At 40.6% G+C, this 19,739-nt stretch overlaps 1 protein-coding gene across 1 annotated transcript in view; it reads right to left on the bottom strand.

Moving 5' to 3' along the window:
- Positions 1-19,739, bottom strand: part of LOC120051754 (metabotropic glutamate receptor 8) — a 190,082-nt gene that overhangs the window by 13,870 nt on the left and 156,473 nt on the right. The window contains exons 6-8 of the mRNA XM_038998641.1: positions 14,067-14,267; positions 2,586-2,725; positions 1,295-2,230 (exon numbers count right to left, since the gene is read on the bottom strand). Coding sequence (XP_038854569.1) covers positions 1,295-2,230; positions 2,586-2,725; positions 14,067-14,267 — 1,277 coding nt within the window. The remainder of the gene's footprint in view (positions 1-1,294; positions 2,231-2,585; positions 2,726-14,066; positions 14,268-19,739) is intronic.

Genomic DNA, 19,739 nt, shown 5'->3' with positions numbered 1-19,739 from the left:
CCATCTAGCAACCTATATCCAGCAACCTATCTATGGTAGCCTTTGAAATCATCCATCTAGCAGCCTATCTACGGTAACCTTTGAAATCATCCATCTAGCAGCCTATCTACGGTAACCTTTGAAATCATATGAAATTGTCCAGTTTGCTGTAGAATTTGGACCAATTGAAAGTATTGCCATGGGATTTGCTAGGTCGTGATGTGTGGCATAACACTGACTGACAATGTGCATTGTAGGCCTAATCCTATAGATGGGTTAGCTGACAACGTCACGAAAACGATGAGCACGCTTCAATGGGGCAGAAGTCCGTGTGTTGTTTGATTCTGGATGGCCAGACAGCTGGCAACAATGACAAGCTGCTGCCATGTGGAGAATCATAGGTGGCCCGTTTCAGCTAGTTTTATCTTGTTCTTGATACCATGTCTTGTTTTGAGGTGTTTTGGCTGATGTCACGTGCTAATATGCTAATATGACAAAAATTCGAAGTAGTTTACCAACAACTGTAACGATGTACTTGAGAGACAACAAGTGCTCATTATGCAAATGTATTTATGTTTTCAATAAACATTGGAGACAAAATATAGTTTACATGTCAACTATCTAAGCCAACCCTGTCTGTTTTGCCCCCTAGTTGTGCATACGTCAGTCTTGTTGCTAAACAACCAACTCATCTATGGAATGACAAAATAGGCAATATGAAGATTGAGGGAGACGTTCCTCAGCTTATTTACAGATACCATTCTTCCCAAGTGTGACTGATAGCCGTCGCACTTCCCCGCAAATCATATGCAACGTTCTAATTGTAAAAATAGTCCAGAACAACCATATCATTAGCAATTTAATTCCACATGTCATTACATGACCAACAGTCAGTGCAGAGAATGGAAGTGAGGGTAGTTAATTAAATTGAGTGGCTAGTAAACTCTAGGGGTCAAAATAATTACTGACCTTAAGTGAGAACACGACACAGACCACAGACTCTTTCCATTTTCTACCAACTCTTATCACCAAAGAGCCTCTGAGATTCACAGCATATTAGCCAATTCCACACAATAGATTACTCACAATTACACTGTAGACCCCTCAAATTCAAATCTGGACCTTGAAGCCAGTTCCACTGCTTTTCTCATCCTTCCCCTCTAATCTTTGGACTGATTTAGACCTGGGACACCAAGTGTGTGCAATTCATTATCAGGTAGAACAGAAAACCAGCAGGCTCCGGACATCGTAGGGTAATATTTGAATATCCCCAATGTAGGTGTATTAAATACAAACACGATCAAAACAGACTCACCCTTTCTGCCGACTGTGCCGTCCCAAAGAAGATGGGTATAAATGCTAACCAAATAATGCAGGTAGTGTACATAGTAAATCCAATAGGCTTGGCCTCGTTGAAGGTCTCTGGCACTCCCCTGGTCTTGATGGCATAAACAGTACATGTGACCATCAACAGGATACTGTATCCAAGCGAGCAGATGAGTGAGAGGTCTGAGATGTCACACTTGAGCACCCCGCGGGCGTTCTCAGGGTCCTGCGTGCGCTGCTCACCATAGTCCACTACCGTGTGCGGCGGGTCGGCAGCGAACCACACAAACACGCCCATTAACTGAACTGAGATCAGGCTGAAGGTGATGACCAGCTGGGAGGCCGGGGAGATGAACCGCGGTGCAGTCACAGCCTTCTTGCCCTGCTCGAAGATGCGGTGGATGCGGTTGGTTTTGGTAAGCAAAGCAGCGTAGCTGAAGCACATCCCCAGGCCCAGGAAAATGCGCCTAAAGGAGCAAACGGCAACGTCAGGGGCTGCGATCATGGGGAAGGTGATAGCATAGCACAGGAAGATACCTGTGAGCAAAACATAGCTCATCTCTCGGCCTGATGCTCGGACAATGGGCGTGTCGTGGTAACGAACAAAGGTGACAATGACGAAGGTGGTAGCCAGAATGCCCAGGACAGAGATAAAGACTGGCAACACTGCCCAGGGAGAGTGCCACTCCAGCTTGATGATGGGGATAGGTTGGCACCCGGTGCGGTTCTGGTCAGGGCGTTGCTCATACGGGCACAGCTCACACATGAACTCACAGGCCTGGAAGTGGTAGCCCTCACAGCGCTCGCAGTGCCAGCAACATGGTACTCCCTTCACCACCTTCTTTCTCTCTCCCATCTTGCAGGGCAGGCTGCACACAGAGGCGGGCACAGAGGGGTCTCCACTGGTCCACTGCATGGCATCCATCTGAGGGGGGCAGAATATGACATTGATCTTAAAAATGGGCAAGAACTAAAAGAAGATGACTCAATAACATTGACTTAATTTATCAACATCATCATTGTTGTCATCATCATCATCATCATCATCATCATCATCATCCTCATTAAATTAAGTCAAATCTCTCTCTTTCAATTTTGGCAAATTAGTTAAATGAATTGTATATGACAGTTTTTTTTACAGATATTGGAGAAAATGTGTCCCCATGGAAGTAAATGTTATTTTTAACAACATTCTTAAGACTTGGATACAATAACATTTGGCAGAGACAAAGCAGTGACGTAACATTGAAGGAAAGTGGAGTAACGGCAATCATCCTTACATTTAGGTATAGCTGGTCGGTCCAGTGGCCGATGACCTTGTACTCTGCTGTTGATCTGTTGTTGATCTGGTACTGAAAGATGTCGTAGCGTCCTGGAGCATCGCCATTCTCATTAAATGTGACAGGAGTCCCAGCACTTCCTGTAAAACAGGAAGCTCACTGCAGTCAAAATTCAGTTTTTCCTGTTTTTTGTATCATATTGTACAATAGGTGATGAAACTAACACCGATAAAGTGTGAAGAAATGTGATCAGTGTTATTTCCTGATAGATGCTGGTTGAAAATACAATATACACAGGACCTTCTATTCAGCAGTTTTGCATGGGCGGTAGTTTCGGCTTGTCTGATGACATCACCAGGCGGTAAATTGGTTAATAGACCAATAACAAAGAGAGTTCCAAATCTCTCTGCCAATAACAGCTAGTTTTAAGTTTTCCCCTCCCCACTCAGACCACTACCAGACAGTCCTTGCAAAATTCTGCTTGAGAAATATTGTTTTTGCAAAAAAAAATGTCAATATTAATGGGAAACTATTACAGTAAGGTACTTAATTGTTACCAAGGAATTATTTGATATTTATATAAAATTGGCTGCATTGGGCCTTTTAACATTACTGAAAAATGTACATACATTTAGAGAAAATATGACTGAAACAATGAACTTGGCTGTTTGTGTTATCACAACATAACATAGCTTGAGTGTTTACAAGATGCTAAATCCTCTGCTTCAAAAAAGATGGAGAATGCATTGCCATTGTTATAGTCAAGGCTCTCTTGAGATTGTTTTTCAGTGTACCTGTCACAGATACAACCAAGAAAAATGGTTTAGCCGTCACTACTGACTACAATCTACACTGCCAAAGTTCCAAATTCCTTTCAGGTAGCTATCTTGTCTCCCAGATGACCTGCCTACAGTAACACTGCTCATGTACCACCTCGTGTCCTTAAAACTCGCAAAATCCAACACAGTCGGGAAGGAAGTGGAGAGCATTATTAAAAATATACATCTCAAGAGAACCATGTATTATTACATTTTCTGCAGAGAAGTTGAGAGGATTGGGCCTGAAGTATCAGATAAGAGATCTGACTCTCCAAAACACCACCCACAACCACATTATGCTTCCTGTGTCTGTCAGTGATAAATTAATCCATTGACACAATTTCCCACATATCACCCTCTTGCCTTTGTGCGGCGGCTTGGCAGAGAGCTGCAAATGAAACAGGAAGAATAGGTCTGATTGTTTGGACATACACAGCACATCTATCTGCATCTCACTGCAATACACACAAGTCTTAATTAGGCACAGGAGGAAATCCTCCAGTCTGAAGATATCCCCCCGTATTTTCGTGCCCTTTCAAGTTGGCACATCATTTAAAATAAAATAAACGTTATGATAAAGATCACAAGATGAGATTTGTACATTTTCATTTGTATTTTAATGACTAATGAAGGTTAGAAAATGCATGAGGAATTGGCAGCATACAAACATTTGCAATAACCAAGAATCCACGGTGATACTGTATGTTACAGAAATACTCACAGTACAATTTCATAGACATACAGTGCCTTCAGAAAGTATTCACACTCCTTGACTTTTCCCAAAATTGTTTATGTTACAAGGTAGGATTAAAAATTGATTTAATTGTAATTTTTTGTCGACGATCTACACAAAATACTCAAAGTAATGTCAAAATGGAAGAAGAATTCTAACATTTTGGAAAATATTTTCTGACATATGTAAAACATTTATGAAAAATGAAACACTCATATAGCTTGATTAGATAAGTATTCAACCCCGCGTCAATACATGTTAGAATCATTGTTGGCAGAGATTAGAGCTGTGCGTCTTTCTGGGCAAGTCTCTATGAGCTTTGCATGCCTGGATTGTACAATATTTGCACATTATTCTTTAAAAAATTCTTCAAGCTCTGTCCAGTTGGTTTTGATCATTACTAGACAGTAATTTTCAAGTCTTGCTACAGATTTTCAAGCAGATTTAATTCAAAATTGTAACTAAGCCACTCAGGAACATTGTAAGCAAACTGTTTTAGGTTTTTGTCTTGCCGAAAGCACAGGAGGTTGGTCGCACCTTATTGGAGAGGATGGGCTCGTGGTCATGGCTGGAGAGGAATAGGTAGAATGGTATCAAATACATAAATCACATGGTTTGATGCCATTCCATTCGCTCTGTTCCAGCCATTACTATTAGCTGTCCTCCCCTTAGAAGCCTCTAATAACGGAAAGGTGAATTTGTCTACCAGTGTCTGTTAAAAAGGAGACTGAACCAGGTTTTCCTCTAAGATTTTGCCTGTGCTTAGCTCTATTCTGTTTCTTTTTATTCAAAAAAACTCCACGTGATGAAAAGCATACCCATAACATGATGCAGCCACCACCATGCCTGAAAATATGAAAGGGAGATACCTAGTCAGTTGTCCAACTGAATGTATTCAACTGAAATGTGTCTTCTGCATTTATCCCAACCCCTCTGAATCAGAGAGATGCGGGGGGCTGCCTTAATCGACATCCACATCTTTGGCTCTCAGGGAACACTGCCTTGCTCAGGGGAAGAACAACAGATTTTTACCTTGCCAGCTCAGGGATTCGATACAGAAACCTTCTGGTTACTGGCCCAACACTCTAACCACTAAGCTACCTGCCACCCCAAGAGTGGTACTTAGTGATATGTTTTGCTGGATTTGCCCCAAACATAACGCTTTGTATTAGACATAAAGTTCATTTCTTTGACACATTTATTTTGCAATTTTACTTTAGTGCCTTATTGAAACAGGATGCATGTTTGGAATATTTGTATTCTCTACTGGCTTCCTTATTTTCACTCTGTCCTTTAGGTTAGTATTGTGGAGTAACTACAATGTTGTTGATCCATCTTCAGTTTTTTCTTATCACCTCCCTGGTCATTGTGGATGAATCTGTGTTTGAAATTCACTGCTCGGCTGAGGACCTTAAAAATAATTGTATGTGTGGGGTACAGAGATGAGGTAGTCATTCAAAAATCATGTTATACAATATTATTGCACACAGAGTGAGTCCATGCAATTTATTATGTGACTTGCAAAAACAAATCCTGAACTTATTTAGGATCGCTATAACAAAAGGGTTGAATACTTATTGACTCAAGACATTTCAGCTTTTCATTTTTTATTAATTTGTAAAAATGTCTTTAAACATAATTCCACTTTGACATTATGGGGTATTGTGTGTAGGTAAGTGACACAAAATCTAAATTGAATCCATTTTAAATTCAGGCAGTAACACAACAAAATGTGGAAAAAGTCAATGGGTGTGAATGCATTCTGAAGGCACTGTATACTTATTCATCTACTTAGAGTAGACATTTAGTTGACTGATAAGCCAGCAACAATTAGCTTGCTTTGCGTATCAATGCATCTGACATGATATACTGTCATATCTGTAGTTCATCTAAACTTTTGTCATATAGGTTCAAGTGATGCTACAGAATGAACCCACCTAGACTTAAACGATGACGGGCCAGTCTGACAATACCTCTGCTCTGACTCGGTCAAAAACAACAACATTAATGCTCATTCTTAACCGTTCTGCACTCCAATCAGCCCTTTGATTGTAACAAACGTGACTACATTTTTTTATACGGCGACTCTGTTGCTCTTTACATAGATGATTAGATGGTTGGGCGATGCGTTGATTGAACCAATCCCAGACATAATCACGGGTTGACCCACTCTCAAGCTTCCAATTACCCACGCAGCCTACAAAGTAGATTCCTTTAGAAACTGAATCCAGAGCAACGGCATATTGTAATGAAAGAGCAGACACCCTCAGTAATTTATGATTACTGAGTGGGCGCAGGTTTTGATTATATCCAAGTCCTACCTTCTTCAACATGAATAAATGCATGGCAAATCGCATCTGCACAGCGATGAATCACCATACCATCCTCGGGATCCAGAGCCCCCCAGCAAAATCATGTTGATATGAAGTAAAAAATATTCCCCGAATATTTCTCGATAATGATGATGGTGCGGGGCTCTGGTACCAAATCAGTCTTGATGAATGATAAGATTGGAAATCAGCCCCAGTTACATGGTGACAACAGAGACACGGCAGAATGACAGCTTTCAACAGAATGTCAGACACTTGAAAGGTTTTCATGGGTGTAACGGCTGTCGTAGTCGTTCTCCTCCTCAGACGAGGAGGAGCATGGATCGGACCAAGATGCGGATTGGTAAGTGTTCATTATTTAATGGAAAAACAACAAACACTACAAAATACAACAACCAACAAACGTGACTAACCTGAAACAGTCCTGTGTGGCCCAAACACTGACACAGGAACAAACACCCACAAAACACAAGTGAAACCCTGGCTGCCTTAGTATGATTCTCAATCAGGGACAACGATTCACAGCTGTCTCTGATTGAGAATCATACCAGGCCGAACACAAAATCCCAACATAGAAAATCAAACCTAGACCAACCCACCCAACTCACGCCCTGACCAACTAAAACAAATACATGACAACGGAAAACAGGTCAGGAACGTGACAATGGGGCCAGATTAGTGCTCTCACATGGGATGCTCTCAAATCAAATCTTATTTGTCACATGCGTCGAATTCAACAGGTGTAATCCTTACCGTGAAATGCTTACTTACAAGCCCTTAACGATCCATTGTGACAGGCTGACCCTTGACATATGCAAAAAGCCCCTCCAAAACACAAAACTGTGTTCCAAGCAGTGGCATGAGAATGATATGGATGATTGTGGATGATAGTGGATGACAGTGGATGACAGTGGATGATATGGATGATAGTGGATGACAGTAGATGATAGTGGATGATAGTGGATGACTGTAAATGACAGTGGATGACAGTGGATGACAGTGGACGATAGGGGATGAAAGTGGATGATATGGATGACAAAAGAGTGAAGAATCCGCACATTGCTCTAATGCTGACAAATTGTTTGTTTATTGGTAATGTTACATTTTTTGGTATCAATGTACAGTGTCTTTGCATTTGGTATGGATGCAAATGAGCGCACCTCTCTTTCAGTGAGTTACTGTAAAAACAAAAAAAAGCCATCGCATTCATCTTTAAGTAGATATACAGGAATTTCATTATTCTCAAAGTAGATCTACTGATGTTTCATTCATCTCAAAGTAGATCTACTGGCGTTTCATTATTCTCAAAGTAGATCTACTGGCGTTTCATTCATCTCAAAGTAGATCTACAGGCGTTTCATTCATCTCAAAGTAGATCTACAGGCGTTTCATTCATCTCAAAGTAGATCTACTGGCGTTTCATTCATCTCAAAGTAGATCTACTGGCATTTCATTAATTACAGGCCACATACAAGGGTTTTACGTCCAAGATCAACCTTGGTATGGACCTTGAATTCAGCAGCTTATCACCAATGCTCCTTTCTGCCTCAAGGAATCTCAATCCAGAAGGCCAAACGCTTTACTTTATGCCTTAGGCTAGAAGCAACAGGAAGGAGAGCTTTTGTGAAAGGAATGCATTGACAGATGACATTGAACTGTAGGTGGGCTCGAGGATCTGTAAAAAAAAAAGTTGCAGTAATTGCTTGTGAATTATATACTGTGTTATGCTTCATAAATGGGTTATTGTGACAACACCTGCCAAATTCATGTCAATCTGATTTGTGCAGTCTCGAGGCTACGGCAGATAGACTTTCCCTTTTACAAAACTCTTCCGGATAGCACCGTATTAAAACAATATTTTTGATTGGTTGTTTTGGATGTCAATAAAAAAGATGGAGGAGTGTTATTGTACAATAGGTCATGTAGAACTCTCTGACTCCGGAGACACGTCCACATTTCATTTACCTCCAATGGAGGCCAATGTCCACACATATTTCATTTCCTCTATTGGCAGTGCAAATAAGTCATGAGAATGCCAATATATATCTCTGCTACAATTTCCCCCTTAATGTGCCAACAGGGTCATGGTTCAAGTGTCTAATGGCAGCCCTGCTGTCAGCATGTGAGGTAAGAGTAGTCATTGTTTTATGTTCTATTAATTCAATGATTGCTATTGAATAGAACCCTGACTGAAGTGGCATTCTTTAGGACACTGACAGACAGCAGACATTAGACCTGAAAAACAGCAGTGAGAGATTTCCTAGCTTATTACAATTCATCTCCCACTATTGATTGTTTCTTGGCATCTCAGAGTGCTCAGGGTAGAGTCCTTTACGGGTCAGTTTCTAATATATACAGTATCGGACCCAATGCAGGATTCTGGCTCAGGGGTGGGAGAGGAAATTCTGCAACGAGCTACATATGGTTTGCAACCTGTCAGTGAATTCATTTAATTGTTTGTTTGTTCGTTCGTTCATTCAAATATCAAAAGGAAGGAACAAATAATGTGACACAGCAGAAAGCCCCAAAACTGAAACTGGACCCTTATCACTGTTTAGTTAAAAGTCCATGTCCAAACTAATGGACGAAATCACCCTGATGACTATTCTATTTTTCTATGCTCTAGTAATCGTGTTCTAAACAAGACACAAAAGCCTTTATATTCTGATGGTTTTATCAGAGTAAATGTTAGCATTAGAGGCAAATAGTCCTGTTTATGCTCATTCTCTATTAGCCTCCTGACACTAATCTAAAAATAAGCGTATGTATGAAGCCACTCAGGCGAATGGGAACGCGGTTGGGTTAGCAATTAGCCTCTGGCTATAGTCACATTCACTGTCGAAGCGCTGCTCAAAGCTTGGACGTCTGATTCGGTACATTTCAAACTCTGTTTACGGGTAACCCCTACACTTTGCTCCCAAAAACCAGTGTGGAGAAAAAAAACTCTATTGATGCTCATATGTGAGGATGTGTGTGTGTTCATACGCTAAGGCACTCCTACAGTCTCAATCAAGCATTTTATACACAGGCAGGAACAGACTCACACATGCATGTGTGTTGGAATACTTTGTGTATTTCATAAGGTAAGGGACTCCTGTACACTCAATCATCTTGTCTTTAACCTATCAATCTGCATTATTTCTTGAAAAGATTCTTGTGCATAACATTCATCCTACACTTAGAATTGCAAATGCATGCATAACTTTTTCCTCTTTTTGTTGTCGTTACTTTTAATTTAATTCAATGATCAAGGCACACACAATATAGTGTTTCATCATCCAACACAGCACTGATGTGGGTTTGACTGAATACAGGCTTGCAATTTCTGTCCCGCAGTCATATTCATTGCTAATTCAATGTTTTTTCTCCCAAAATAACACAGTGCAGTTCCACATTCATCAAGTTTGGCAGAGATATGAATCCCTTCAAGGTCTGAAGATTGTTAAAAAATCAACTGAAGCTTTACTAGTTCTGCATGCTTGCCGTGAAAAGCCAGTGAGAATGCCTATTCCCCTGCTCCATATTTCTCCCTAGCCCATTGCCGGAGAAGAAGATAGAATAATTATTCAGACCTGCCTCTCCATCTCAGGTAGGGAGCTGGGAGGAGAGACGCTTGTGGATATATGAAAACTTACCCGACTGAGGTATTGAAATTTTGAGGCAGATCAAGGAAAAGCATGCAAAATAGCTACACATGAGTGGAAAGATGAGAGGAGTGAAGAGTGCTTTTTACGAGTTACTCACGCTGTTTCCATATGGACAGCCAAATGAAAAAGATGTAGGAGTCAACACCTTCTGTTGTACGAATTACTTTTCATGTTCACTTGTTTTTCTAACATGATACAGCACAGTATGGTCTTAGTTTAAGGACTGGGAAATATTACCAAACTTAGGTAGGGCCTTTGTGCTGAAAGCATGGGCCTTTGTGCTGAAGGGACAGACCACATTCTTGAAAAAACAGTTAAGTCTTTCTGCCTCTGTATGTGTGTGTACAGGGCCTGTGAAGTCTTTCTGCCTCTGTATGTGTGTCTACAGGGCCTGTGAAGTCTTTCTGCCTTTGTATGTGTGTACACACAGCCTGTGAAGTCTTTCTGCCTTTGTATGTGTGTACACAGGGCCTGTGAAGTCTTTCTGCCTCTGTATGTGTGTTTACAGGGCCTGTGAAGTCTTTCTGCCTCTGTATGTGTGTACACAGGGCTTGTGAAGTCTTTCTGCCTTTGTATGTGTGTCTACAGGGTCTGTGAAGTCTTTCTGCCTCTGTATGAGTGTTTACAGGGCCTGTGAAGTCTTTCTGCCTACAATACAGACGGTTGGCCAAGGTTGAATAGTCTACATAGAGTGATTAACTGACTCATTCAGCACCACGAGCATAAAGAAATCCATTTGAAAACCTTAACCTCAACGGAGTCAGAGCATGGGGAGATATGTGAAGTGTTATTTCTTTCTCCCTCTATCTAAGCAAGTCCATCTCGCCACACGCTTTGAAAAGGATGACAACCTTGTAAATGTATGCTGAAGTAACAGGCGAGAGATGAAGATGTACCGGCTTTATCTACTGTAGCCTTTTATCACACCCATTCAAGAGGTACTCTGGTATAGAATTACAAAAGTACTGGGCCAATGTTAAATTAATCACATTGTTATCTCACAACTCTGAACGTGAGCTGTCTTCGGCCCTGCACGTGTTCCGAGAGAGGGACATAACACGACTGTATGTTCTGAGCTGAAGAGAGACAGGGACATAAAATGACTGTATGTTCTGAGCTGAAGAGAGACAGGGACATAAAATGACTGTATGTTCTGAGCTGAAGAGAGACAGGGACATAAAATGACTGTATGTTCTGAGCTGAAGAGAGAGAGGGACATATAAATGACTATGTTCTGAACTGTCGAGAGAGAGGGACATATAAATGACTGTATGTTCTGAACTGAAGAGAGACAGGGACATATAAATGACTGTATGTTCTGAGCTGAAGAGAGACAGGGACATATAAATGACTGTATGTTCTGAACTGAAGAGAGACAGGGACATATAAATGACTGTATGTTCTGAGCTGAAGAGAGAGAGGGACATATAAATGACTGTATGTTCTGAACTGAAGAGAGACAGGGACATAAAATGACTGTATGTTCTGAGCTGAAGAGAGAGAGGGACATATAAATGACTGTATGTTCTGAACTGAAGAGAGAGAGGGACATATAAATGACTGTATGTTCTGAACTGAAGAGAGACAGGGACATAAAATGACTGTATGTTCTGAGTTGAAGAGAGAGAGGGACATATAAATGGCTGTATGTTCTGAGCTGAAGAGAGACAGGGACATAAAATGACTGTATGTTCTGAACTGAAGAGAGACAGGGACATAAAATGACTGTTTGTTCTGAGCTGAAGAGAGAGAGGGACATATAAATGACTGTATGTTCTGAGTTGTATCTGTGAATTATCAGTCTAGCACATGTGATAAAAACACAATAGGAAGAGAATCCTATCTGACAAATAGTTACTTTATGGTGAATTAGCTATGTAGTTCTAAGTAATGAAATGAAGTATGAAACATAATCTTAGCTTAGAAACCATTAAGAACCTCAGAGTTAGATTCTACAGCTTTAAGCTCTATATGTGTAAAATATATGGTGATGTGTGGTTGTGCTGGTGGTGATAAATGCCTGATGTTATTCATCCCATTGATGAAGACGGCAGAGCTGAATCAGAAGTCCTGAGCTTTTTCTTATCCGTTTAAAGGCAAAAGACTCCCCATTATTTTTTCATTGGAGTTTGTTAGAGTGAAGAGTCAGACTATTGGTTCTTGAAGTGTTCCTAAAAGTTGTTTTTGACAGCCGTGGAGCTTATTAATCATGGATTCACTCTCTGAAGCGCTAATCCAAGCCATGGAAGTGACAAATAATAATCAAACCATGAATTACAGACTGAAACAGATCGTGTGGGATCGAAGAAGGATGCCGGATTGGCGCACATTCAAAAAATCTGTTCTAACAAAATGGATATTCGTCAAATCAGCCATGATTGATGTATTGTAAGAGGCCCACAATGTGGTTACTAAAGTCAGATTTTGATAAATTTGTCTGTTTTCAATGTAGAACATTTAGAAGTTGTCCTTTTTCAGGTTTAGAAGAAGTAACTGCTAAATGCTAACTCCCATTCGTATGAGCTGGTAGCATAGCTAGCATACAGAAATCAGTGGTGGTAGTCAAAGCTGTTTTTAGCTGTAATGCAGTTGATTGATGATGATGACATAAACATATATTGGGGTTGACATCCCTATAAGCATTATACTCCGATTTTTACCTCAACATAGTGTGAAATATACAAATAAACAATATCCTAATTGTAGGCTAATTTTGACGGGGAAATTAGGAGATTTGGGATCTTTCCCCCACGCATATTCCATGGCATTTCCATTCTTTTGGTCGAGTTCGATTGACCTCTTTACTGCATGTATAAGCCAACAATTATTGTGATACTGTATGAATACCAATTTGTTTTATTGAACCCGAGACAATACCCATGATAAGAATTGAACACAGAGACTGTGAATCTCTAGTCTAGCTGACAGAGATCTATCTATGGCTACCCTCAAAGAAGACCCATCTTGACAGATGACCAAGACTGTGAAAATAGGTAGAACAAGATGAGAGGAGAAACTGGACGAGTCAGGAAAAGAGAAGGAGCGCGGAGAGAGAAGAGCAGATGAGAGTGAAGAGAGAAGAGCAGAGTTATTTTTTTTTAACTAGGCAAGTCAGTTAAGAACAAATTCTTATTTTCAATGACAGCCTAGGAACAGTGGGTTAACTGCCTTGTTCAGGGGCAGAACGACAGATTTGTACCTTATCAGCTCGGGAATTTGATCTTACAACTTTTCAATTACTAGTTCAATGCTCTAACCACTAGGCTACCTGCCGAGAGTGAAGAGAGAAGAGCAGAGGAGGAGAGTGAAGAGGGGCGGCAGGTAGCCTCGATCTAGGTTGCTAGATCGAATCCCCGAGCTGACAAGGGAAAAATCTGTCGTTCTACCCCTGAACAAGGCAGTTAACCCACTGTTCCTAGGCCGTCATTGTAAGTAAGAACTTGTTCTTAACTGACTTGCCTAGTTAAATAAAGAAGAGGAGAGGGCATTTTATTAGGAGAGGGCATTGTATTAGTGTTTTGGTTAATCATGTCACATGACCTGGATCTTACGCTTTATTTTAGTAAGCCTTTTCCAGAAATGAGAATTAGACAAACATTTAAAGCAATTGTCTGAGGATGGTGCTGGATAATTTGATGAAAAAGTAAGGTCATGTGACATGATTAACCAAAACACAGTATTGGAGAAAGGAAGAGGTCAAGGCTGAGAGATGAATAAATGATCAGGTGCTTGAGGAGGAGGAATTGCAGTAATGAATGAAGTGTCTGTAGAGGGTATAACGACAATGAAACAGAAACAAAGGAGTGAGACAATAATGGAAATGTAGGGGAAGGTTCCATAATAATCATATGGTAATGTATTGAGGAAGAATGCAAGTTGGAAAAGTGTATGCCACATGATGATGACGAAGATGATGACAGTGATGATGATGATGTGTTGAAAAGGGTCCTTACCATTGAAGTTTACCGCCCTGATGAAGGTCAGTAGCTCCTTGCCGTCAATGTTGGCCATCCGTGGACACAGGCCTGGGTACCCTGAGCAGAGCTCTCGGTGCATTCGGTGTAGGGCGTGGGCCATGGCATATACAGCATCCATCACAAACTGTACCTTCCCCTCCTGTTCGTAGGTTGAGTCACGACCTACCTTCTCCAGTCCTGGACAAGAGGAGAAAAACAGCAAGATAAATGCCACTGTTCAATAGACAGTTCTGTTGTTGACTGTCAAATTCTCCAGTATTCGGCAGTTGTACTGAGTAGGTGTGAATTGAAGAATAAGGCAGTCGATACTTAAGACTCCCACGTTCGTGATCTATTCAATATGAATATCCCTGACTTTTTCACACAGTCCTTGTATGAATGATTACATCTCACAGTTGAATATAACATGTCACAATACATACATCTCACAATATAACTGTCAACCATTTTCACTTTAGGCACATGCAGACAGCACTAGCATTTCAAATAACCTTTTGTATCCTACTGTACGTATGCTTGTAATTAAGAGGACGTCGGAACCACTGCAAACAAAAATAATTCACCTTTTGATTACATTGATTTCAATTCACATTCCCTACAAGCAGCAGTTATGTAATGTACATGACCCACTGCAGAGCATTATGTTTCAGGTGTCTACTAGTGACTAGAATAGTGAAAAAACAGCCATTGTTATGTTTCTCAAACTTTTCTTCAGATTCCTCTGGCCACAAACAGAGAAAAGAAGTTTAAAGAAAGTGTGTGGTGAACTATCTGGTCGAGCAAGCCCTCATTCAAGGATCTTGACATCTTTGCATTAATAGGCCCTTGTAAATGAAATTCAATGAAATTTGATAGCAGCTCTTTGTGTGACAGATCTGTCTGAAAGGGAGGCATTTGGCCCAGCAGGAAAGACTGATTACTTGTCTGTAGACCCAGCATGATTGGAGCATGACTTGCACAGTTCATACTCAAATTGAAAGATGTTGCTGCTCAGTAGTCACGATTGTAGGTAAGGGCCAGTATTTCCTTGTCATAAGAAAACTATGTGACATGTCAGATGTGAAGAAATATTCAAATGTACATTTGATCACGACTACCTGACAGCAAGGTGTGGGGCAGTTGTTCAGTTTACTAAACATTCTGTATCAGACAAATAAGGTTTGGACAAAGTCCATAGTTTCCATAACTGGTTTGATGTGCTATAACTTAATTATGTGGGAAACTTTGTTTTGTAGGAAACTTAGTTCTATATGAATCAGTATGCACATACTGAACTTGCACTGTCCACGTTTGCTAATCATTAGTTTGCCTTGAGGGAATTACTCCAGAACACCTGAATCATTAGTACTAATCTACAAGTATGAGCAATTCGAGACATCTGCAAATTACACTGGAAAATGAAAAAGTCTACATAATATATCACACTGCTGCTCTAAAGAATGGGTCTCACATTAAAAAAAACTATGAAAGATGATTTCGCATTACACAAGAGGGGTAAATAACTTGGAACTTCATAAAACAGAATCCCCATCGTACAGCACCAGCAAAACAAACTTCATAAAACAGAATCCCCATCGTACAGCACCAGCAAAACGAACTTCATAAAACAGAATTCCCATCGTACAGCACCAGCAAAACGAACTTCATAAAACAGAATCCCCATCGTACAGCACCAGCAAAACGAACTTCATAAAACAGAATCCCCATCGTACAGCACCAGAAAAAAACGAACTTCATAAAACAGACTCCCCATCGTACAGCACCAGCAAAACGAACTTCATAAAACAGAATCCCCATCGTACAGCACCAGCAAAACGAACTTCATAAAACAGAATCTCCATCGTACAGCACCAGCAAAACGTAAGCTTTATTCTAGGACACAGTTCACTAGACGAAGAGAAAACCTCACAGGGTGTATTTGCCTCTGTGTGTTTGCTAACGAGGCTAGCCGATAGTACACGGGAGATGAAATCCCTTTATCATATTGAATAATGTGCGGCAATACACAGACAACTTAATCACGGGTTCTGGCGTTTCAATTAAACATCACTTACAAGGACACATTTAATTCCCTCTCAACATGACTGACTAGTTTCTGTTTCCCATTTTCTCTCATGCACAGGGGGGCATCACTATGTTTCAAATAGATTAGAAAATTAGATAAATGACAAACTAATTACAGAGATAGTCTTGTGTGATGAGATTAATCGAGGAAAAGACCAACAACTCCAACGTCAAGGCATATACGACACGTCTGGTCTGACAAGCCTGAACATTACATGAATAGCTTATCGTTATCCTCCCCATTGTTTATTGCTAACGTCAGAAATCTGTCAACGCGGCAATAATAATGATATGCTTCTAAGTCTGGCCTTGTCCTGCAAGATTTCTCTTTGTTATAGAATACACAGACAAAGTAAGCAGACAAAATTGTACGAAATATGCCTAGCCGTCATTAGTATGCACTAATCTCAACTCAAAAGTATAGAATTCTAGTCATGTACTTCTCATTACTAGAAATGAAACCAACTGCATTCCCACCTACTGTAGGTATATAGGTATATCTTGGATATAATTGACCAACTAGCCAGGTTGGGAAGAAACTTGAATTGATAAAACAGTGAAGCTGAGTGAGATAGCACCTAAACCTGGCAGAAGGTGGAGTCAAAGGGTTGCAGCCATGCTCAGTCTGTGGCAAATCAATCGGTGAGACAGCAGCCTACCAAACAGGCTAAATGGCTATCCACACCAAGGCACACTAACACTAACTATAACGAGAGCTATAATGATCAATTATACATAACTATAAAACGTCAGCGAGCATCCACGCTAGAGGAAAGTTTATCATGTATTGTTCTACAGTAGCCTACATCTGTCAATCAACTGATCAAAGCATACTACTGCACACTGTAGGGATATTAATAAGGTGGTAATATAGACCATTCAGTGCTTCAGGGTGTGTTCAATGTCATAGTGACAACTGGCAATAATATTTCAATGTACAATTGAAGTTGGAAGTTTACATACACCTTAGCCAAATACATTTAAACTCAGTTTTTCACAATTCCTGACATTTAATCCGAGTAAAAATGCCCTGTTTTAGGTCAGGTAGGATCACCACTTTATTTTAAGAATGTGAAATGTCAGAATAAATAGTAGAGTGAATGATTTATTTCAGCTTTTATTTCTTTCATCACATTCCCAGTGGGTCACAAGTTTACATACACTCAATTAATACTTGGTAGCATTGCCTTTAAATTGTTTAACTTGGGTCAAATGTTTCGGGTAGCCTTCCACAAGCTTCCCACAATAAGTTGGGTGAATTTTGGCCCATTCCACCTGACAGAGCTGGTGTAACTGAGTCAAGTTTGTAGACCTCCTTGCTCGCACATGCTTTTTCAGTTCTGCCCACACATTTTCTATGGGATTGAGGTCAGGGCTTTGTGATGGCCACTCCAGTACCTTTGGAAGTACTGGAAGTATGCTTGTCCATTTGGAAGACCCATTTGCGACCAAGCCTTAACTTCCTGACTGATGTCTTGAGATGTTGCTTCAATATATCCACATCATTTTCCTCCCTCATGATGCCATCTATTTTGTGAAGTGCACCAGTCCCTCCTGCAGCAAAGCACCTCCACAACATGATGCTCCCACCCCCGTGATTCATGGTTGGGATGGTGTTCTTCGCTTGCAAGCCTCCCCTTTTTCCTCCAAACACAACGATGGTCATTATGACCAAACAGTTCTATTTTTGTTTCATCAGACCAGAGGACATTTCTCCAAAAAGTATAATCTTTGCAAACCGTAGTCTGGCATTTTTATGGCGGTTAAGGAGCAGTGGCTTCTTCCTTGATGAGCGGCTTTTCAGGTTATGTCGATATAGGACTAGTTCTACTGTGGATATAGATACTTTTGTATCTGTTTCCTCCAGCATCTTCACAAGGTCCTTTGCTGTTGTTCTGTGATTGATTTGCACTTTTCGCACCAAAGTACGTTAATCTCTAGGAGACAGAACGCGTCTCCTTCCTGAGCGGTATGATGGCTGCGTGGTCCCATAGTGTTTATACTTGCGTAATATTGTTTTGTACAGATGACTGTGGTACCTGAAGGCATTTGGAAATTACTCCCAAGAATGAACCAAACTTGTGGAGGTCTACACATTTTTTTCAGAGGTCTTGGCTGATTTCTTTAGATTTCCCCAAGATGTCAAGCAAAGAGGCACTGAGTTTGTGTCACGTTCCTGACCTGTTTTCCTTGTTTTTGTATGTGTTTAGTTGGTCAGGGCGTGAGTTGGGGTGGGCATTCTATGTTATGTGTTTCTATGTTGGGTTAAATGTGTTGCCTGATATGGTTCTCAATTAGAGGCAGGTGTTTGACGTTTCCTCTGATTGAGAACCATATTAAGGTAGGCTGTTCTCACTGTTTGTTTGTGGGTGATTGTTCCTGTGTCTGTGTCTGTTGCACCACACGGGACTGTTTCGTTTGTTCGTTTGGCTAGTCTTTCCTGTTCGTGTGTTCGTCGTGTCTATATGTAAGTTCTCAAGTTCAGGTCTGTCTACGTCGTTTGTTGTTTTGTAGTTTGTGTAAGAGTTTTCGTGTTTCGTCTTTCTTTAATAAATTCCATTATGTCTGCATACAACGCTGCGTTTTGGTCCGACCCTTACTCCTCCTCCTCCTCATCCGAGGAGGAAGCATTAGACAGCCGTTACAGTTTGAAGGTAGGCCTTGAAATATATCCACAGGTACACCTCCAATTGACTCAAATGATGTCAATTAGCCCATCAGAAACTTCTAAAGCCATGACATCATTTTCTGTAATTTTCCAAGCTGTTTAAATGCACAGTCAACTTAGTGTATGTAAACTTCTGACCCACTGGAATTGTGATACAGTGAATTATAAGTGAAATAATCTGTCTGTAAACAATTGTTGGAGAAATTATCTGTGTCATGCACAAAGTAGATTTCCGAACCAACTTGCCAAAACTCTAGTTTGTTAACAAGAAATATGTGGAGGGGTTGAAAAACGGGTTTTAATGACTCCAACCTAAGTGTTTGCAAACTTGCCTTACCCTGTCCCTGGTCTGCAAACTATTGTTTAGGCTGTAAAATGTAGGCTAATTTGAATAAAAGCTCAAACGTCCTGTTTTGAATGCATGTTTCATGTCGAAATAACTGTATACAGCCTAGACCTGATTATGCAACCATTCTGATAAGTTATGGGTCTATTCTCGACAGTTTACAAGGTCCAGAAAGGTATTAACAGGACTCTCATATGCTGTATTTTGCCAGGATGTATCAGCGTTAACAGATGCCAAAGGAAAATATGGGCTTCTTCAGACACTGAGATGTTCTCTCTGTCATGGATCATCAGTCTCCCAAGTCGTCCTATAATTAATATGGCTGCCATTATTCTCACATGCCCAGTTATTTAGGAAAACTTCCCTCCTCTCCCCTCCGAGAGGCTTTTCCTCGCGTACCTAGAACCTAGAACACTTCAATCGAACTAGTTTTTGATTGGTTGTTGACGTTGTATTGTTGGGGGGAAAGGGAAAACGTTGCTCTGAAAGTGATCCCAACAATAACTACCGTTATCATTCTCCACGTAGTGTGGACGCTGCTGTTCACTTGAATAGAACAACTTTTATTTTT

The sequence above is a fragment of the Salvelinus namaycush genome, chromosome 8, assembly GCF_016432855.1.
Source record: "Salvelinus namaycush isolate Seneca chromosome 8, SaNama_1.0, whole genome shotgun sequence".
Taxonomy (NCBI): Eukaryota; Metazoa; Chordata; class Actinopteri; order Salmoniformes; family Salmonidae; genus Salvelinus; species Salvelinus namaycush.
Note: the sequence above shows the minus strand (reverse complement) of the source record. Positions and strands in the feature narration are given on the sequence as shown.